The 22,519-nt window shown below is 35.2% G+C and overlaps 1 protein-coding gene across 4 annotated transcripts; it reads left to right on the top strand.

Annotated features, from left to right (window-relative positions):
* The first annotated feature begins 2,065 nt into the window (after positions 1-2,065).
* LOC104243891 (DNA-directed RNA polymerase IV subunit 1) lies at positions 2,066-21,359 on the top strand. 4 transcript variants are annotated; one of them, XM_070152957.1, is made up of 22 exons: positions 2,066-2,134; positions 2,961-3,020; positions 4,533-4,572; positions 4,837-4,919; positions 5,464-5,553; positions 6,017-6,137; positions 6,240-6,361; positions 7,483-7,518; positions 7,600-7,815; positions 9,202-9,339; positions 9,444-9,539; positions 9,630-11,516; positions 13,321-13,490; positions 13,586-13,652; positions 13,728-13,846; positions 14,037-14,182; positions 15,142-15,401; positions 15,587-15,760; positions 15,996-16,133; positions 17,819-18,075; positions 20,230-20,341; positions 20,776-21,359. In XM_070152957.1, exons 5-22 carry the CDS (start codon positions 5,470-5,472, stop codon positions 20,974-20,976), a joined length of 4,344 nt encoding a protein of 1,447 aa, XP_070009058.1. In that variant the 5' UTR covers positions 2,066-2,134; positions 2,961-3,020; positions 4,533-4,572; positions 4,837-4,919; positions 5,464-5,469; the 3' UTR covers positions 20,977-21,359. The 4 variants fall into 4 exon arrangements, with proteins under 4 accessions (XP_070009058.1, XP_009797463.1, XP_070009059.1 ...); XM_009799161.2 differs by lacking the exon at positions 4,533-4,572; XM_070152958.1 differs by lacking the exons at positions 2,066-2,134; positions 2,961-3,020; positions 4,533-4,572; ... (1 more) ...; positions 5,464-5,553; positions 6,017-6,137 and having other exon boundaries at positions 6,317-6,366.
* The last annotated feature ends 1,160 nt before the right edge of the window (positions 21,360-22,519 follow it).

Below are 22,519 nucleotides of genomic sequence, written 5' to 3'. Positions count from 1 at the left end.
ATATGTATTCATCTATAATCTTTTCATATCCTGCGTTTAAGAGCCCGTTTGGACTTTCGCCATAAGAATTTTTTTTATTTTTTATTATTGAAAAAATTTGACGTTAGTGTTTGGCTATAAATTTTTTAATTTTCATTTGAAGATAAATTTTAAAATTTTTCGTAAAATTTGAAAAACTTCAAAAAATTAATTTTCAAATTTTTCACTCAGATCACTTATAAAAATTCAAAAATAATTCAAAATTATATCCATATCCAAACACAACTCTAATTTTTAAATACCAGTTTCACTTAATTTTCTGTTGTTGAAATTTTACAATTCTTATGTCTAAACGCCCACTAAGTAGAAATGAAAATCCCACTCATCGAAATTTAAGATACCAATTAAACTTCATATAATATAATAAGACAATACTCCCTCAATCCCCAAAAAGTCGGTTCAATTTATGTGAATCTATTTTCTTTTTAATTATGCCAAAAAGAGTGATTCCTTTTTAAAGGGAGATTCAGATTTAAATTCTATTGGTTTAATTTTTAAAGTTTTTAGCATTAAACATATTATATTTTTAAAATTATAGGTTCATATATATTATTTGTATAATTTTAACAAATTTTTACACATAAATTTTGATTCCGCAAAGTTATGAGTTCAATTGAAACTGTTGCATATATACTACATTCGCCCCTGTCCATTTTCATATTTGAAAATAATTTATCTTTATGTAATGATTTATAGCAACGCAATATATTATATATATATATATATATATATATATATATATATCATTTTACAGTAAAAGTTCAAAAGTCTTCTCTTTTTATTTTAAACTCCACACCTAGTCAAATAAGTTCGCATAAATTGAAACGCAATGAGTAATACTTTTTAGATTTTGAGAGTCAAACAAGTTGTTATTTGACCATAACCTTTTCATATACCTTTTAAATTTTTTGAATTATTAATTATTATAACTTATAATATTTTTATGTAGTTTTTAAATATATAAATTTTATTCAAAAAGCACTTAAAGATTCTATGAACTGTGCACTTCACCAAGAATTAGTTGAGGTAAGTTATGCAAATAATATGTAATCGTGCTTTATTAGCTATTTTTGTCCGTATTACTTATTTTATTGTTCAAAATCTCATACTCTAGGTTTCTGAATACTAATCACTCCAATAAATTATCTAATAGCATTAATTTTAAGATATATTTGATTAAATTATCGTATTCCTTAAATAGGTACATGACTTTCATGTGTCAAAATGGAAAATATTTTAAACCTTTCTTTTACTAAAGTGACAAATAACAAGACGAAGAGATTTATATATAAGCCTTTAAACAAATTAAAAAAATTTCATAATAAACATATCGGAAGTCCTACAACTACTATTAGTAACTTTTTAGCTTTTAACACGCCTCTAAAGAAAATATAAATTTCTAGTGTGTTCACTAAATTATCCTTAATTAATTATTATTTTAATATATTTAAATATATAAATAAGAACAAATTTTAAAAAATAAAATTAATTATTTCTTAATTATGTAAAAAAATATTTATTTTGAACTAAAATATAAAGGCCAAAAAATTAATTATTATGGATAGGAGAGAATAATACAAAGAATTTTACGTTTTCAAAGTTATTTATATAAAGGGATTGGAAAGAGTGACATATAAATTGACGCAAAAGGGGTAGGACCACTTTTGTGTTGGAAAAATAAAAAAGGGTTAAAATAGTAATTAAGGAAAAAAGCAGGGTTTAAATATATGACAGAATCTAACCCCTATAACTTTTGTCGTAACTGCGACGCCACTCACAAAAACTCGACGGTTACATCCAAAGCCCACTGCATAATCTCGAACTCTGAAACCAAACCCTTAAAAGTTTTATGCCCTCGATTTTCATATTATTTACCATTTTGTCTAGAATTTGTGTAGCACAGTATTAATTTCTCAACCTATTCCCTTTTCTTGAACCTCTCTGCTTCTAGCTCTTCTGTTTACATTAAAGTCCTTAAGATTTTGCCAGAAGAAGACAGTACTAGTCCTTTCATTTCCCCCCACCCCCACCCCCTCCCCCACCCCCCAACCAAAACAACAACTGCTCAACCCTGAACTCTCAGCTTTTGGCAAAGGTAAGTGTAAAGCTTTGGTTTTTTTTTTGGTAAAAATCAAAACTTTAATATCAATGTGGATGTTGATGTTATTATAGTGTTGAATGATCATCTGATTTTTTCTTGATCCTTTTTGTTTCTTTTAATGTAAAGATTGGATTTTTTAATTCTGCTGATCACTTATATAGCTGTATATGTGTAATTTGTTTAGTTCTGTTTCTTGTTTTTTTGCATGTCTTGTATAGTTGTGTTATTGATGAGTAATGGGTAGGGCAATGTGGATTATAAGTTCTTTTTGATTTTCTTATTTGTTTGGATTAATGGGTATTTGGTGTTTGAACTTTTTTGTTTATAGAGGAGGGTTTTAGGATCAATAGGGTTTTAGACTTTTTGTCTTATTCTTCTAGGTAGTAAAAAACAAAAATTTGGGCCCCTTGCTTTACTATTGTGCTTGATAATGGATAATTTGCTTTTCAATAATGAAACATTATGAATGATTGTAATATGAATGTATGTCATTTTGTTGGATGATGTTTTTTCAGTAAAAGGTTTCACAATTAAACTGTATGCGGCATGAAATTTCTGTCTTTAGTTGCACATATCAGCAGTGGCTCTGGATTTTCACTAAGGGGAGTCAATATATACACGCACACACATATATATAAATTTGACCTATCTACACGGTATAATTTCCGGTAAAGGGGTGTCAATTGACTCCCCTTGGACAAGGGGTAGCTCCGCCTCTGCGTATCAGTTGATTTCTGTTCTTTTATTAGGAAAAAGAATCTTTTTTGGTTGGTTACTGCAGAGCCTTGATGAAATTTAGGTTTGAATGCATTATTGTCAGGGATAAAGAGGAGAGGTTTCTTGCTAATTTGAGAACATTGGGTCAAGCCTCAGCTAGCAGGTAAAAGGTGTTCTTGGTATCAGTTTCATTACCTGATTTCTTTTCTTGGGTGGAGGTTAAATTGTTATTTTCTCACCCCAAGAGATTTTTTTTGTCGATTTGGCATGATTTTCGTGTTAGAAAGTTGATTACAATATTTACTTTAATGTTGAGTTGAACGGCATGTGAACACAACTATTTTATTGTTAATTTTGGATTAGATTCAGTTTGGGGCATTAATTGTACTAGCATGTACAATATCTTCCCCTATTGGATATATATGGGCATCCGAAGAGGTTTAAAATATTCTTGGGCTACCCCACTCAGGCGTAAGGGGCGAGTTCATCCAATTCAATTAAGAAAAACTTAACCTATGTGAAATTAAGACATTAAAAGTTTCTGTTTGTTAGACAAGGCCTGCATGCTGTCTTGCTGTTTTGCTAGTGGCATAGAAGAGTTCTTTGCATGAACAAAATATATTTTGTTAAAAACGCTTACTTAAGCTCATCAAGGTGTGTTCTTAGGTCAAAGAGAGGGCTGACATGATTATTAAAGCTATTGATGTTCTGAATTGGATTTATCGGATACCCTTGCATGCTAAAGCCAATTTATTTTTACGTTATCCCTAGAGTTAACAAAATGGCCAGTGAAATAATAGGGTAAAGATTACATTTAGGGTCTAGTATGTGGTCCTAAAAGGACAATATCGTCTAAGCTTGGTTGAGACACTTGACAGAAACAACGAAGTCCAGTTGAGACTGTGTGAATTTCTAAAGAAGGTGGGAAGACAAAATAAATTTGCTTATTGATTCTCTTCAATCAATCAACTATGTCTCAGTTCCAAAGTAGTGGGAGTCTGCTATATAAATCCTCTATATCCATCTGCTCTATTCGGGCTTATTTCATTCCAATATAGGATAGTTCGTTTCTTAACAGAAATTAGGTGCTCTCTAAAATCAGAGGTTATTTGACACTTATCCCTACACTGACGTACAAGTACCTAGCCAGACTAGTATACATTAGACCTAATGAAGTGTAATAATAACAATTACATCGTAATCCTAACAAGTTGGTATCGTTTTTATGATTCCTTTCCATTTTGTTCTGGTCTTGCTAAGTGTACATTGATTCCAAGAGTTTATAGGTCTTTTGACTCTACATTAGACCTACTCGTGCTCTGTTTTCACCTTCAGTCATCATAATGTTGCACCTATCGCCTAGTACTTTTGGAGGTCACGTTCAAATAATCTTGGATGACTTTGATTTTGGTTCCTCTCATTTTATCTTCTGTGTGCAACTTGCACTTTTGTAGGATAACTTGTCCAATATTGTATGATCGGATATCCATCTTAACATTCACATTTTTAAGGAACCCTATCTTTTGATTATGTTGGGGTGTAACATAGTTAGTCTCACGACCATTATATGGAACTTACCCTTTAGTTTGTCAGGTATTGTTTGGTAATTTAGCACTCTTATTATATCATCTTCTCTTAGTTAAGAATTTCATGGGAATTGCTTCTACCATCTCAGGTGAAAAAGGATGAGTATAGCAGCACTTTAGAGCTCTAAGGTCATTTAATTGACCTTAATGAAGGAAAATATGCTGACACCATTTCCAAAAATACCACTTTGTGTACCTTAACTAGCAGCTTCATCGTTACCTCCTTACGTGCTTTTGTCTAAACCAAAAACCTATCTTAACAGTATCATCCAATCACCAAAAAGATATGAAAGTTGGTTCTTCTTGTAAAACATTCTCCCCTTAAATGAAAGAAACAACTCAATTTTAGCATCTGGTATTTGGAAATGATTGTTGGAGATCTCTTTATGGCAGGCTGGCAAGTTAACATCCCAGTTTTGGTTTCCCATTGACTGTCCACAGTCCAAGCCCCGGCTTGGCTAGTCAGGCTTGTGGAGGTATACTTCTTTTATGCTCCATTATGACAAAGTGATTGATATCTATATATATTTCACAAAGCAATGTTATTTGAGGAACTAAGTATTCTAGATATAGGACTTACAATATCAATTCAAAATCTTTGATATGCTAATATGTTTTTTACTTCTGGAATTATCTAATTATCAAATCAAATCCTTTGGGAAGGCTGACAAATAACTCATCCCAAGTATGGTTAGATTTCTTTTAATTTAAAATAGTTTTCCCTGTTCTAAATATCAAATAGGCCATTTATTTTATAAAAAATGTCACAAGGGTTCTGAGCTTTTGGGTTTGTTTAATCTAGTGAGATATAATAGCTATGTGGTCTATGATCGTATAAATGCTTCCAAAACGAATGGTATGTTTTCTTAAACAAAGCTTAATGGGCTTGTCTTATTGCATTGGGGTGGAATTGTTTCGAAGGCATTGCTGAAGTATTTTCTCATTGTTAGATGAATTATGCTTACTTTTGTTCTGTTCTTTCTTTGTAGTATATTCTTGAACCACTTTGTTATTTTCCAGAGTTAGATGGAGCATGATCTTATTGAGCAGCAAGTGCCTTCAGGTACTCTGAAGGGCATAATTTTCAATATCTTATCGGAGACTGATGCAGTAAGTATATGTCAAACTTTTGGTGTAATTCAAATTAGAAAGCATGTCTGCTTCATTCTATTGGTATCTTGCAGTGGATCTAGTCCCACTGGCCAAAGTAGCTTGTCTCAGTTTTCTTTTCTCTCTGTTGCAAAATGGTGTGCGTTCCTAAATAAAGGTTTCATATACTAACAATTACATTATAAACACCCTGCTACTTCAAAATCTGCCAGTCCTCAGTTTTATACCTTGAAAATCTCAAATTGATATGAACTATGAAGTAATCTAAAACACGAATTTGGAGCCTGGAGCCCACATTTCTATAAACTGCTATCTATTTCTTAGTCTAATCATAATAGGCTATGTCAAGTCAAACTAAGGCTTATAAATTTGGAATGGATGTAGTTGCTAATTTTAGACCTTTCTGATAAATTTAATTATCAAATGGAGATTGTCCACATTTATGCCTTTCCTGCTTTTCTAGGCCAAATTGGCAGCTAAGGTTATTGGAGTAGTGAATGAAGTAACAGATCCTGCATTGGGGTTTCCGAATCCAATCTTTGAGTGCTCCACCTGTGGTGCAAAAGATGGGAAAAAATGTGAAGGTATGAGCGGAAGCTGATGATTTGCTAATAGCTCATGCATTACTACTTTCACCTACACTGGAAGTAATTGTTCTAATATTTAGTCTACTACATCCTTTCCAGGTCATTTTGGACTAATAAACTTCCCGTTCACAATACTCAATCCTTATTTCATATCAGAGGTTGCAAAGATCCTGAACAAAGTATGTCCGGGATGTAAATCTGTGCGGCGTGATAAGGTCAAGGTCAGGTACTATACACTCAGTACTGAAACTTGATACCATTTCATTAAAGATGAGAACTTTAGCAGCATAGCTTATTTTTTCAGTAACATATGTAGTAGCTATTTGTCACAAAAACATCTTAGTGAATTCTTCAGGTGAATCACATGTAGGGAAGTAATTCCTTTTTCTAATTCAGTTACTAACAGTAGTTTAGTGTTACTTTTGTTAATGCACTTGCTCCAAGTTCCTACTCCACCATTCATGTTTTAGCTGATGTAATTTGGGTTTTGATAATAGTTAGTTTATGGAGATAAGACGAGTTGGCGTATCATCGTTGTGGCGAGGTAGCATGCTATGCTGGTATAGGGCTGCTTATCGGGCGGATTGGGCGGTTATTTACTCTTAACAGTTTGACTTATCGGTTCGGTTTTGAACACCCCTATGCTGGTGTTCTGGCCCACCGCTCAGCACTATACAATGAATAGATGCCATTTCTTGTGCATTTGTATAAACAACTGTGTGCATTTTCACTTTCCTAAACAATGCTGTCAGTTTTCTGTTCATGTCCTGGTGGAACCAGTCACCACAAATTGATTAAAATCAGGTTTACAGGGGAAAAATAGCACCTTGTATTTAAGAAGTCTGTTACATCTTACTGGTTTGTTTGAGGCATTTCGCCTTTTTTTTTTTTTACTTCCGTCTTCTTATGAGTACGGTTGAAGTATTTTGCCTCTTCAGACTTCCCTCTTCTTATGGAATATTCACAGATAGAGGTGGTCATGTCCAGTTGGCTTAATAAATTGGTAGCCCTTATTTCTGTTGCATATAATCTCTTAGCAAGAAGGCACTATGTACTATTATCTGGAAGTAGTTCAGAAGACTTGGAATTTGTTACTCCTGTGGAATGGAGAGAAAACGGATATGAGCTCATTTTTCAAGATGACATTTATTACTTTTGTTCTGGTGTAGAGCTTTATCATATGTTTATTTCTTGCTATTCCAATAGGCAGTAAAGATGCGCTATTTTTCAAAAAAAGAAATTCCAAGCTATTATGGTAGTTGGTACTTCACATTCGACACATCGATATTGCTGCTGTTCTTTTTGCTCCCAGGGTGAAAGTTCTTTGCTTTGCCTTTTCCAGGGTGCTGATACGACATCTGCCTGCAATTACTGTGATGTGAGTCTTACTGGCTGTAAATTATAATATTCCCCCCCCCCCCCTAAAAATTTCTTGACCTGTTATCTGTCTGATAAGCAGGGAATTTTAAGAGGTTATCCACCAATGAAATTTAAAGTATCTCCTAAAGACATGTTTGGAAGGACTGCCATTATTGCAGAAGTGAGCGAAAAGAAGCTTCAGCAAACTTCTGGAGGAAGTTTGGCTTCTGACTATTGGAATTTTATCCCAGATGATGCACAACAAGATGCAAGTTTAAATTCTTCAAAGTACAAAAAAGTTTTAACACATGCTCAGGTAACAAAATTTCTTAAGATTAATTTTTTTGGGGAGGTAAAACTTCTAGTTGCTGTTTTTCGTTTCATGATATATTTTATCTTTCCTACTGATTAGACACAACTTGAAGATTGAATAGCCCTTTGACCGATAAATAAGAAATTACATGTGCTGAAGCCCTTTTTAGTTAGCGTATATCTTTTGCCAGGAAGATGCTGCTGTATTTCAGTTAATATATCCGTTAGAATGACGGCACAATATTGATAGTTTTCTAGATCTTTCCCTCTGCATTTGTAGTAAAATCAGAAGCTTTTTGTTGTTTCTCGCTTGCGATGATCGCCCTGTAATGGAGGGTTAGATGAGGAATGTAGATCCAACTTCTGAGTTTAGCTGAATATTTAGCAATATGTATGTTTTTGAACTTTGAAAAAGCAGCGCATTCATTTGGTCTTCAACCTTTTTATTTTTAATTGTCAGAACACCTAACTAGACACCTGTACTTGCACCAGATTTTAAAGCTGGCCCCCAGCTCTCGGTTTTCCCATTTGAACACCTCTACTTGACGGAGTGTCCGTAAAAAAAATATGAATCGTTCCATTTGAGGTTGATGTATGGAGATGAAAATCCAGAATTAGATTTGGCTGATTCAGTTTAATATCTGAAATTTTTATAAATGGTGAGTTTGGTTGAAGAAGGCGCTTGCAGCTAATGGAGTACATACTATAAATTTCTTTGGATTGTAGTGAAGCTACCGTAGTGCTTGGATGGAGTTGAGCTTTGTAGTTTGAAGAGCTTAAATGGAGAGAAAAAATGATGAAGAGATTGATGGGACCATTCCCTACTGGTGATGATTTTTTGGTAATGATTCTGGGATTTTGGATGATTGTAAAAAAAAAATAAGCAACTGATTTTGGTGATGATTTGGGTTGTTTTTCGGTGGGCTTTAAGCAAAGAAGGGGTATGCATCTGATTGAAAAATTCTGTCAAGAAAAAATGATTAAAAAGAAAGAAGTGGGACCTGCAATTTTACCAAGTGTCAAAACTCAAGAAAAAGTGAATGAGTGGAAGTAGAAAAAGTTATATATCGCCCAAATCTGCAGCAGTTGAACAACACACACTGTCAGAGTGTTTGTTAATAGCCATTTTGTCAAGCACAGGTGGTTAAATGGAAAAAAAGATGAGAGTTGTTGGGGGTGGGGTTTTTGGGGGGGGGGGCTTTAAAATCCGGTGCAAGTACAAGTGTCACTTTAGGGCCTTTTTAATACTGTCATGCACCCTTGTCAAATACCGTCCAAGCTTTGTGATGGAACAGTGAACCAGCTAGCCTCTGTTTTTCATTAGTGATTTATGTTTTTGCTGTCTTCCCTTCTATTCTTTGGTGCATCTGATTAACATTCTGACTTTTAGGTATATAGCATTCTGAAAGATGTTGATCCAGGGTTTCTTGAAGGACTTCTCAGAAGGAAGAACTCAATCTTCCTTAAAAGCTGCCTCTTGACTCCCAATAGTCATCGTGTCACCGAATTTGGGCAGCACATGATATTTGTAAGTGATTAGAAATGTGTCTTTTCTTGATTGTATCATTGATTTACAGTTTTTGGCACTCAGCTTTCTTATATCCTGGTCATATGCTGCTTTTAATATCCCAGGATGAGAGTAATAGGCTTTACAGAAAGCTGATTGACTTCAGAGGGACAGCAAATGACTTGAGCATGTGTGTTTTTAATAGAATTAAAGTTTCCAAGGCAAGAAATGCAACCATGTTTTGTTTTCCCTTTCTTTTTCAGTTTTCCGTAAAACAATGTTACATTTGATTTGAGCCTTTGTTACTGCAGATACGTGCAGAGAGGTCACTAACCAACGATCCTAATGCCCCTGCTACTGGTTTGAAGTATGTGAAAGAACTGGTTCTGGCAAAACGCACTAACCATGCTTTCCGCATGGTTGTGGTTGGTGATCCCAACATAAAGCTAGGTGAGATTGGTATTCCGTGTCATGTTGCAGAGGATCTCCATATGGCGGAACCCCTAAGTTCACGGAATTGGGAAAAGTTGTCTGATCACTGTGATCTTATGATTCTTCAGAAGGGAGCGATTCACGTTCGTAGAAATGGTGTCTTAGTTCGTATTAGTGTAATGGATCAGTTGCAGAGAGGGGATATAATATATAGACCTCTAATTGATGGAGATGTTGTGTTGATAAATCGACCTCCATCTATTCATCAACACTCACTAATTGCTCTGTCTGTTAGGATTCTTCCAATAATTTCTGTTCTTTCAATCAATCCTCTTGTGTGTTCTCCATTCCGTGGGGATTTTGATGGTGATTGCCTTCATGGTTATGTTCCGCAATCAATCGATTCTAGGGTTGAGCTTAGTGAGCTTGTTGGTCTGAATCGGCAGCTGATTGATGGACAGAGTGGTCAAAATCTTCTTTCGTTAAGTCATGACAGCTTAACTGCTGCTCATTTAATTTTGGAAGAAGGAGTTTTCTTGGACCGCTTTCAGATGCAGCAGCTACAAATGTTTTGTCCTCATCAAGTGGGGATGCCTGCTATTGTACGAGCACCATCAAGAAACAGGAGTTATTGGACTGGGAAACAGTTATTCGGCTTGTTTTTGCCATCAGACCTTGACTGTGATTTTCCATCAAATGGCGTCTGTATTAGTGATGGGGAGATTGTGACATCTTCTGGTGGGTCGTCTTGGCTGCGTGATGCCAGTGAAAATCTCTTTTATAGTCTTGTTAAACACCATGGAGGTGACACTCTTGACCTCCTTTATGCTGCACAAGCAGTTCTTTGTGAGTGGTTGTCAATGAGGGGTCTTAGTGTTTCATTGTCCGATCTTTACATCTCTTCTGATCCATATTCCCGAGAAAATATGATTGATGAAGTCTTTTGTGGTTTGCAAGAGGCAGAGCGACTATCTTATGTCCAACTGCTGATGACGAGGTATAATCACGATTTCCTTGCTGGAAGCCTAGAAGTAAGCCAGAAAGCCATGGGTTTTGATTTGGAGTTTATGTCTATCATGCTGCAGAAGTCAGCTTCTCTGAGTCAAGCTTCTGTTACTGCTTTCAAGCAAGTTTTCCGGGATATCCAGAATTTAGTATATAATTATGCAAGCAAGGAGAATTCGTTTCTGGCTATGTTAAAAGCTGGGAGTAAGGGCAACCTGCTAAAACTGGTCCAACACAGCATGTGTCTTGGTTTGCAGCAGTCTTTGGTTCCGTTATCATTTAGAATGCCGCGTCAACTTTCTTGTGATGCATGGAATAATCATAAAGCACATCTTCCTTTTGAGAAAGCTCATAATGTTCCTGAACGTCCTGGTTCTTACATCCCGTGTGCTGTGGTTGAGAATTCATTTCTTGCGGGTTTGAATCCTCTAGAGTGTTTTGTGCATTCATTGACAACCCGTGATAGTTCTTTTAGTGGACATGCTGATGTTTCTGGAACATTGAACCGTAAGCTTATGTTTTTCATGCGTGATCTGTACATTGGATATGATGGAACAGTGAGAAATGCTTATGGGAATCAAATTGTGCAGTTCTCTTACTACAACACAGACCAAATTGCTTCTACATATAACCGTGCTTCTCATGCAATTGGTGGCCATCCTGTTGGTTCATTGGCAGCCTGTGCCATTTCTGAAGCTGCATACAGTGCTTTGGATCTACCTATCGGTGCACTTGAGCCATCACCTTTACTCAACCTAAAGGTTCTCTCTCTATTTCTGCTGATTTGTACTTTTGGGACGGTATACTATGTTATGTGGGCTAAACCAATGTTCTTAACGATGTTTTCCTGGAATCTACAATTTACTAATTTCTATGCCAATTACCCTTCTAGAAAGATGTATCTTAGTAGCCATATCTTTTGGTGTCACCTGCTGAACGTTCCCGAAGTTTTTAAAATTCATTTATAGCAATTGCACCAATTTCCAGAAAAAGTTTCTGTTAGGATCTAAAAGTCTTTTTAAAGAAAGGACTTCAAAAGCTGGCCCAAATACTAACTTATTCAATTGACAAATTGAATTGTCAACTTCGCAAGTTCAACCTATCAAAGAAGTCCATGTGCAGAAATAATTTCAATCACTTGATGCTCTATTCTTAAATATTTGCCTTCGTTGATGATGATGCTGAGCTTCTTGCTATCTCTGTTCTTTTTTATAATGTTGTAATATGACTTGTAGGGTAATTTTCAGTGACAACTTCTGCAACCTCATTTTTTCTGTGTTTGACCTTTGATAGTGGGCATACATTTTAGTCTCTATTTTAGAAATCTTTTGCTTAGTGGCAAATAAATTTGCCAAGTGTCTTTGGAGTGAACTTGGTGTTACTCTTAGAATAAGAATAGTGAAGTTATTTCTGCATTGTAAGTTTGATAGGAAAGTTAGGTCGAAAGATCTTCCACTCGCTTTTAGGATTGACAACTAAACTGATGTGGATACAACAGTGAATTAGTGGACCGTTTTGGCGGGCAAAAGTGGAAGTTCATGCTCAATATTATTATTATTATTATTATTATTATCACTAGAGAGGTTCTTCTCTGTGAATTGTGAATATTAGTGGGAAAAGGATAGTGACCCGAGATTAACAAGCAGCAGCTGTAGCTAGATATTGAAAACAGGTTCTAAGAGGAAGAGAAGCAGAAAATTGGAGGAGCAGAAGAATGCAGAGAAGCAACACGGGGGGCTGTAGACAGGAGATAGAAGGACCCACCCTTTATAATCATCGAACACAACACTGAATAAAAGCATATCTATCACTAACATGTTTAACGACATTATTGAAAGTCATACAAAAAAATAAACGAAACCGGGAACATGTAGGTGGAAAGATAAATGATGGGTAGAAGGTCTAGAACTGCTTTGCGGCTTTGTAACTTGGAGCTTGTGGAGCCTGAGTGAACTGGACATTGTAACCAAGGCTAATACGTCTTCATCCTCAAGTAACTAAAGACAATGAACTAGATACATCTTAGAAAACAGCAAAAGAAATATTAGTTACTAATGTTATTGGCCTGTTAAGATGCTCTTGAACCTCTCTGTTGTACTCCTATAGTACGTCAGTGGTACTATTTATTAATTAAAAAAAGCGCTCTTCAAAATAGAATCTGAAATTTAGCAGCATCTTCCATGGTTACAGAAAGTATTTGTTGACCTAAAAACACTGATAAAATTAAAACTAATAGAAGCTTTCTATTGAAATGATCAAAAGAGGAAAAAAATAGAAGCTTCCTAGTGTCTTCAAAAGCTGCCATATACACTTTTTTTCTTTCTTAATTGGGGTTCATGATATTGATTTTTGGTGTCCCATGTAATTGTAAAGCACAAGCTATTGCAATGGTAAAACATCTTGCATGCCTTTCTTGCTGACTTCTTAGCCACTTCTTGCAAGATTATATGAATTGTAATAATGTGATGTTGAGCTGGTTTCTGCTTGTCCCTTTTTGCCCTTTATGGTTTTTTTGTTGCTGAAAGCCTTGTAAAACTTTTCGGTATTCGGATGTGACTTTAACAGAAAATACTGGAAGCTGGAGTAAAGAGTAATAGTAGCGAGAAAACTGCATCTCTGTTTCTTTCGAAAAGACTTGGCAGATGGGCTCATGGTTTTGAATATGGAGCTTTAGAGGTCAAGGGTCATCTAGAAAGGCTTCTTCTTTCAGATATTGTTTCGACCGTAATGATATGGTACACGCTCTTCCTACATTTTCAAACTTTTGCAATCCAGTTTTGTTGATATCCTTTCATTGATTCTTATCTGACTAAAGATTTCTATAATGTAGCTTCTCCCCTGGAACATATAAAAGCACTCACAGTAGTCCCTGGGTTTGTCATTTTCATATAGATAAGGTAATGCACTAAGAAATTCATTTCTTATCCTTTTGTAGTTTTTTGGTTTTGTGCTCTTAAATTCTGCTCTCTCAGGAATATGTGAAGACAAGAAGGCTGAAGCTGAAATCAGTAATAGATGCTCTTAACATGAGATATCGATCAACTAGAATGGAAGCTGGAATAGATCTTCCAAGCCTGCATATAACATGCAAGTAAGATGCTTTGCTTTGGGTTTCATCTTTTAATTGTTAATCTTTTAATTGTTTATCTTTTAATTGTTATTGGATGCATGGAAATGGGGATATGAAATAAATTCACTCTGAATCCTCCACTACCTTATTGTACAGTCTCTTGGTCACTGTTTAGGCATTCGTATTCTCTTATTTCTTGTAAATGTTGTAGGGATTGTTCCGTCGCTGAAATGCAAAAAGCGAATTCCAAAATTTGCATTGCAGTTGCTGTGGTTGAGACCTCAAAAGATTCTTTTTCACTACTGGATACACTTCGTGATTTGGTGATTCCATTCCTTCTTGAGACTGTGATCAAAGGTTTAGATCTGTTTTCTGCTTTCCATATTATTGCCTAGCAAGCTGATGTCCTTGAGCTATGTACTTGTTAATTTGTTACTATCCTTTTTTGTGAAAAGGAGTTTTGACTTCTGCTGTTATTGACAAAGAACATGGAATCTGTTCCTGGCTGGCTATGTTCCTGGTCATTTTTTAGTAAAAAGGGATTTCCTTGTCTTTCAGTATACATTTCAAGTTTATGACTTTTGAATCCATTCCCATTCAACTACGGGACCTGATCTGAAAATCTTTTAGTGATTGTTAACTAAATTTTGGTTTAGATGTTTATGTTGTTTGGAAACTATTATCTCTAGGGTCTCAAATCATTTTACAAACATGTTGGCCACTTTAATGTGGGTTTAGAAACCATGAAATGTACATGCTATTTAGCTATGCTTTTGTCCTTATGACTTAGTCTGATGTTGAATGATATTGCTATAAAGGTGTAGTCAAGTGATGAAAGAGAATAACATTTTTCTTGCATGGGTTTTTATGGAAGGAAAAAGGGAGTTGCTTGATACGGGCAATATCAGGGTTGAGTTAAAGGTTAAACAAGAGATTAATTCACAGCTTTTGCAAAGCTAAAGTTACAGGAAAGTTTTGACATCTTGGACATTGAGTTGTTTAAAGTCATTTCTGTCATTTAATCCTGATCTTCATAAAGAAGAGTGTAATTCGCATGTGAATTGTCACGCGTCTGTGGCCTCTTTAGATTATTGAAGTAGTTGGATCCCTTCAGCCAATGATTGCGAAAAAGATTAATGAATGGTATCGATCACAAATGAGAGGACATTTGAAAGTGACTTCAACTTTGGACATTTGTTCTATCTCTAAAAAGTTGTGGCCCAATTTCTTCTTGTGGATACCTTTTGTTGTTCTGGTGAGCTGCTATTTTAAAGTATTTGATTTTGTCTTTTATCTTTGATGTTTCCTTCTTTTAGGTTTCTCCGCATTTAAAAAAGTTGATATCTTATGGAGAGAGTTGCCAAGTACATCAAAATCTTCCAGAGGCTCTACCGGGGAACTATATTTGCAGGTCTTTATGTCAGAAAGTTGTGATCGGAACAACTTTTGGAATGCACTTGTGGATAGTTGCCTCCATATAATGGATTTGATTGATTGGGAGTGGAGTCATCCCGATAACGTCCATGATCTGACTGTAGCCTATGGAGTTGATGTAGCATGGAAGTACTTTCTACGTGTGAGTTCTGGTTACGAGATTCCTTTTTTTTCGTCTAAATTTTCGACAGCCTTTTTTTTGTTGATATGTAACGCAACCACATTTTCTTTACTCTGATGTTAACGTTATTTCCACTTAAGATTCCTTTTATTCTTTACTACAAGAATAAAATGGTACAATTCTGACAACAATGAGTTAAAGTGCAGAATCTGAATTCTGCCGTCTCTGAAACTGGCAAGAAAATCCTTCCGGAACACTTGGTACTTGCAGCAGATTGTCTCACAGCTACAGGGGAATTTGTTCCGTTGAATACAAAAGGTCTGGCGCAGCAAAGAAAGTGTGCTGGTGTTATTTCACCATTTATGCAAGCCTGCTTTTCGGTAATGTGATTCACATTTGACCTTTGTTCCGCTAAAAGAAAAGAATTTTGATAAAATTTATGTGTTGCCAATTTTCTTACTCTTTTTCCCCTTATTTTTTTCTAATATTTTACTTCTCATATTTTAACCAAGAAAAAAATATTTTACTTCTCATATTACAAGTGATAACAGTTAATATGTCAAGGAGATGTATCTCCAAGTTTTGAAACTTTTCTGCGTGTTGAACCCAATGCAGCATCCCGGGGACTCTTTTGTTAGGGCTGCCAAGACAGAATTAAGTGATGATCTTCAAGGAAGTCTGGAAGCATTGGCGTGGGGAAAAACCCCTTCCACAGGGACTGGGTTTTCATTCGACATTATCTATTCTGGAAAGGTATAAAACCAATTTTCTTTTATTGAACTTCACATTTGTTGATTTTTTGTTTTTTTGTTGTGGAATTACCAAGCTGGTTTATCAATTATATTGCCATGATATGAACTTAGATGGATTAGCATAATTTTGTTGTAGGAGAGAAAAAAATTAATAATATGATTCTTGTCTTTGATGGAGTTGTTCTGGTCATGCTTTTAAATGGAAAATAAGTTCTAACAAATCTGGCAACTATACAATCCTAAAGCAACTTGGGAGAATACACATGTTTATTGTTCAATATAATCATCTCCTTCGTATTCCTTTTTTGCATGCATATTTATAAAAGAACTTCAGTCTTCTCACCAAAAAGAAGATATGATTTTCACAGAGAATATAGTGCATATTATGTGATACTTTATTAATGTCTCCTTTTATTTGTGACTCTATATATAAATAGAACGATCTCAAAATCCATTATTGACATTGTTGAGTTATCCCACATCGGTGGGATTTGAGGTCCTTGGTCTCCTTATATGGTCTTGGGCAATCCTCATCTCATAAGCTAGATTTTGGGGTTGAGTTAGGTCCAAGGTCCATTTATCATGGTATCAGAGTCAAGTTCATCCCAATTATTGTTACCGATATTGGGTGAGTTAGGTCCAAGGTCCATTTATCAGACATTACATGTGAAGTATTACCACATAAGTTGAAAATATTGACCTTAGGTAAGCTGTTTTTTTTGTAGAAAACCATAGTTTTTTGTAGGTTTTCTACCTTTTTGGTATACTACTTGTATATGGGAGCTTTTGTTTTGGCCCAAACATTTAATGAAATTTATTTTCTATAAAAAAGGAAGCTGGATCTTATTTACCTGATTTGCTTTTGGAAAGAGCATTGCTTGTATTTTTGAGTGACCTAGCTAACACTTTTGCTTTGGCAATTTTTTGAGGATCTTATCCTTTCCTCCATTTGCGGTTTTAATCATCTTTGGATATTTTTCTTTCACCCCTTGGTTCCATGCTAATGATATTCTAGTCGATAACTTTCCAAAGAAAAAACTGTATTATAAGGTAATTCTTATCTTTAATTATCAGATGCAGTTAGCTTCCCCTTTTGCCTTTACGAAATGGTACCTTGTTAATGATAAAGGCACACCGATGAAATAATCATAAAAGAGGAGAGTCATGAAATGTGACACATTACAGCAGCTTATTGTACATAATTATGACATTTTATTAGTATCTAATAGTGTATCTTACCTAATAAGTGAAGTAAACTCGCTCCATTGTTTGGCGTATTACCTATAACTCTATAAGCCTGTAAGTGTTTCTTGTTGTTCGAGAGAGTGATCTGTAGCTTCTCGGTCTGGGCTGGTAAAGCTACTTTACTAAGTTATTTCATTGTGTTCTAAGTCCAAAGCATCTATCAAGCATTTGATTGATCGAATCTGTAATTTTCCTTATTTTAACTTACTGAACATGCTAGAACACTTTGAACATTGAAATTTTATTTTATATAGTTTATATTTCTTCAAACATTATGTGGCATATCCTGGTCTGTTGCATATAGTTTTCATTTCTTAATGTGAATAGATTCGTTCGTCTTGTCATTTGTCATCTTAATTTTATGGATCTGATAGACCAGGATAAGTGATATGATAAACCAATTTAAGACTTTGACTAAAATATCCGGACCTTTTTCATCAGGGATATGAGCCTGCTGCACCAACAGATGTGTATGCTCTGCTGGGCAACCATGTCACATCAAATAAGCAACAGGTGAAGGTCACTCTTGACGAAGACAATGAAACGGCTGACAAGGCTCTTGCACGACGTCTTTGTAAACTTGATGATCTCAATACAAAGAGATGTAAAAGCCAGTGGTCAATTGCAAATTTGAGAAGTTTCCTTTCATTCAACGACATAAAGAAGCTCTCTCAGGCATTGAAGCAAATGCTGTCCAAGTATGTCAATGCTTCTCTTATGCAATTCCTTCTTCGTTGATAAAGTTTAGTTTTTTAGACTGTTATATTTGGAATTTGCGTAATTTTTCTCGTATTTCTTTGAAATTAAGTTTCAAAGTCATCGGAATGTTAATGACTCTGATTAGTCTATGCTAATATGAGTTAGTCTGGTGGGAGAATATATCCGAGCATCTAGTTACTTTAGAATCTGATAGTAGATACTAACCAATCACCAACGAAAAAAGTAGTTGAAGAAGAGGAAAAACAGAATCTATCTATTAGCTGCAGCTTATTGACTATGAATTGTATTTCTCCTCTTCTTTATCTATGTATATTTTATCTTTACCTCTTATAATAAGGTTATTCTTTGTTAACAAAGCCGAGCTGTTCCTCAGGACAACACGTGAACCCAGCACAACAGAACCTCAAATCTTCACCTTTGCGTAACCTTTGGGTTTCTAACAACCTGCTTTAAGCTCATTAGTATGTCAAAATGAGCCCGTCTAACTTGTTAAACACAATGACTTCGATAGTAATTTGGTATTTTCAGTTGCCTTTCTTCTACACCAAAAGAAATTTAGCTAAAAGATTTTGTCTTTGCTTTCCTGGTTCAATATTTATCTCTTGAGTATTAATAGGTGGTTTTTTTACTACATAGAGATTGTGTTGTTATCTAGAGATTGTTTTTTTTTTGTGCTTATCAAGTTAGCATATATTTTGATATGTAAATTTGCTAAATTGTTGGTCAGATAAGTGAAGTTAGATGCATTGATATACATAATATTCTTATCTATTGAAATGATTTGCTTCATATTATTTTTAGATGACGTGTAGTAAAAGATATGATCTTACAATACATGGGTTAATGAGCAAGTTTGAAATGATCCAACCATTAGTATTAGATGGATTGACACGTGACAACTCAGATATTTGATCAGTAGCTTCACGGTTAAGATTTTCGACGCATGACCCATAAACGATGAGACCCGACCCATTGTCGCCCCTAGCTCTTCATTACTCTCTTTTTATCTTTCTCCGTGGCTCATTAGAAACATATGTTAATTAATAGGTGCTTTAAAGCCAAATACGAATCTTAGTTTGAATTAGGAGCATATTTTTTTCCGTAGAAGCAAAATGGGCACTCAGGTTACTGATTTCTCATTGACTATCTAAGAAGCCTTCTACTTCTTTCTCTTCTTTCCAAGCACTCTCCTCTAGCTTTCAGGATATTCTCCAGCTGGCTTAATCCACCTACTACTTTAAGCTAGCTAAACTGCCATTTATAATCAAGTGTTTTCTTCACCTAAGGCTTCTCGCCCCTTCCCCCAATAGAAAAAGGAAAAGAAAAGATAAAAGTAAGGAAACTAAGCAAAGGAAGAGAGAGGAAGAAAAGGTGAGCAAAATTCCCTTCCTTTTTTTGGTTTTTAAAGAAAGATTGGAGAGAGAATGTGCTATGGAGTAATCTTTTTTATATTGGATTGCGCGTGAATTCTTCATGCATGACACAATATTCTCCATTTTATCTTTTTTCCTGCTGGGATCAGACAAGGGAAAGAAAGTTATTTTCTCTCGTTTTCTTCTACCCTCTTTCGATTTTCCTTTGTTTTCTCTTTCTTTCCTCAGTTTTCACAAGTAGAGGCTTATTATTTAATCCTTTGACCATGTTTCAGACATTGTGGCTTCAAAACCTCTCCTTTGGGCCTGTATGTCTACATATATCCCTAAGCCATTGTCATTTTAATTCACAATGGTCCGTGCAAGTTCTAAGTATGGAACTCTATTTTTCTGAGTCTTTCACGTTGAAGTATCATTATTTTAAATTTGCAACTAACTTATTCCTGATAAACTGACTACCTAAGCAAAACAGAAAGCATTATACTTGCCAAGACTTTTCGGTGATGTCGGGCTATATGCGCCAGGCTGAAATCATTCTCTGAATTCATATTTTACGTGAACAACGTCACGCATGCATGATCTTCAATTTCTCAGGAGTATGCTTAAATCTGAGGAAACCCATTATTTTGCTACAATTTGTTTGTTCACGTATTTTCTTTCCTTTTCATGTTGCTTACCCACCTTGTTGCATTTCTTTTGTGGGAAGTGACTTCTCTATTTCAAATTCCTCACTAACTTATACTTGTTAAAATGGTGCAGATATGCTATTGATCGCGAGTTAAGTGAAGCAGACAAGTCCATAGTAATGATGGCATTGCATTTTCATCCCAGAAGGAGTGAGAAGATCGGAAAAGGAGCAATGGAAATAAAGGTGATATAGATGAAAGTTATTCATGATTATTGAGAAATGCTAACTAAAGTCATGAAACGAATGCCGATGAAATTGCTAGAATTACTTGGATTTTCTTTTAAGTTAAATCCACCTTTTGATGGTGAGGTGTTTGATATTGACCCCTACTTTTTATTGTTAATAACCAAAACGATAGCTTGTGAAGAAGGGGGACATAGTATCCCACCTCCTCAATATCGTATGAAAGGGATGAACATGCTCATCCCTTTACTGATGTTAAGCCTTAGATAGTTTGTGCCTTATATGAGTGATGTACAATGTTACCAATGTACTATGGGTAAGACTCCTCCCATTTACGTTTGACCTCGCGATACTACTATGTACTAAAATTACATAAGCAAAAATAGAGAAATACATGTGGTATATCTACTGACGGTCTTTCCCTTTTATCACAGATTGGTTACCACAAAGAATATGAAGATTCCCGCTGCTTTATGTTGGTACGTACAGATGGAACAGTTGAAGACTTCTCGTATCGTAAGTGTCTACAACATGCTCTGGAACTGATCGCTCCTCAAAAGGCAAAAACCTATAAATGGTTGAATGGAGCATCATGTGGTCCCACTGCCTCAGCCTTGCAAAATGAGGTCAAGTAAAATGGTAAAGGCCTTTGATAAACTAAAATAAAGACGTGTTATATTCACTTGTTTACGGATATGTATGTATAAGGTGGTGTATGTAAGTATCTGGTACAAGTACATTTTTGCCACTTTTGAACAGGCCACACCCGTCAGACAAGGTAAGTAGGCAACTGAAGTATTCGTGTAACATAGTTGTACTAAATACGCGAACCAATTTAGGATACCCCGTTATCTTATGCTTCTTTTTGCTGCTCCCACTAAGGTTTGTTTGCCTTTCATAAGGTCTAAGGCAAAGGGAAATTAGTGGGAGTAGCAACGAAAAGCTCTGAGGGGCTATGCATTTCCTTTGTTGTATCAGTAGAATGTTTCATCAATGAAAACATTTTAATCTTCTAGTATCCCCTATTTTCTTAGCCTAAATTTCTCTTTAGCTTCCATTTGTTGTGTTCTTAAAAGTCTGATTTAGGATCATACACCTAATTCAATGCTCCTTGAGCCGAGGGTCTATCTGAAACAACCTCTTTACCTTCACAAGATCGGGGTAAGGTTTGCGTATACACTACACATTATCATCCATAGATCTCACTTGTGGGATTACACTGGGTGGTTGTGTTATTGTTACTCCTAATTCAATGCTGATATGATCTGTCATAGGGATTTGAGAGGTTCTCTATGTTGTCTAAGTGCGGAGAATTCCAATAGTTTTCTAACATAATTAGGTTATTGTCCCTACCATATGAACCAAAGTAATTTTTAGTCTAATCGAGCTAAAATAGTTATAGGGAATTTGAATTTTGCTTTTTTGCAGGAAATGTCAGCATTGTTAACCGTTGGGAGCTCATGCGAAATCCATTCCCATTAATGTGCACTTAAGTTTTCGTATATAGTAAAAAAGGTAATCCGATGCACAAAGCATTTTGCGTTTACGCAGGATCGGGAGGGATCACACCTCAAGGGGTGTAAGGGGTGTGGTGTAGATGACCTATCTTAATTTTTTTTTTTTTTTACCAACTATATGACCTATGTTCTCTTTTCTTGGTAAATTTTGCTCGAATCAATATACGAATATATATGAATATGGTAGGCTTCATATTAGAAAGTTACTATGAAATATGATTGATGCTCTAACAAAAGGGTGCTTTTTTGGGTGTTATTTGTACATCATTGCCTCTTTAAAATTTATAATTTAAGAAAATGATTTTTTTAGATATTTTATGTGTAAATTACAGATCTCTTGCGTGTAAAATAAATTTTTCATGTGTAAAAAAGGGTAAGATTATAAAATTAAACACAAATTTGTTGACCCGAATCTTAACTAGTTGAAGCTCTATAAACGCAAAAAAATTATTATAACATAGTTTGTTGTTATAATATAGTAGTAGTTTATTATTTTGGTTGACAGCAACAAGAGAGTATCTTAGGCTCCATTCAACCATGCAGTCACGTATAAAACACCATCACGTGGGAGACTTCACTGACACTCTAAATTGAAGAACATGAATAATTGTCGGTAACAAGACAAGGGTCAACTATGTTATAATTATTTTTTGGGTTTATA

This window comes from Nicotiana sylvestris, chromosome 8 (genome assembly GCF_000393655.2).
Source record: "Nicotiana sylvestris chromosome 8, ASM39365v2, whole genome shotgun sequence".
Lineage (NCBI taxonomy): Eukaryota > Viridiplantae > Streptophyta > Magnoliopsida > Solanales > Solanaceae > Nicotiana > Nicotiana sylvestris.
This window is presented reverse-complemented; position numbering and strand designations above follow the sequence as displayed.

Bases quoted from the DNA above. Each gene is read 5' to 3' on its own strand.
- LOC104243891 (XM_009799161.2), top strand. From the start codon at position 5,470: ATGGAGCATGATCTTATTGAGCAGCAAGTGCCTTCAGGTACTCTGAAG. The intron at 9,540-9,629 runs GCAAGAAATGCA...TTGTTACTGCAG, and splicing joins ATAGAATTAAAGTTTCCAAG to ATACGTGCAGAGAGGTCACT. The intron at 14,183-15,141 runs GTTTAGATCTGT...TCCTTCTTTTAG, and splicing joins TCTTGAGACTGTGATCAAAG to GTTTCTCCGCATTTAAAAAA.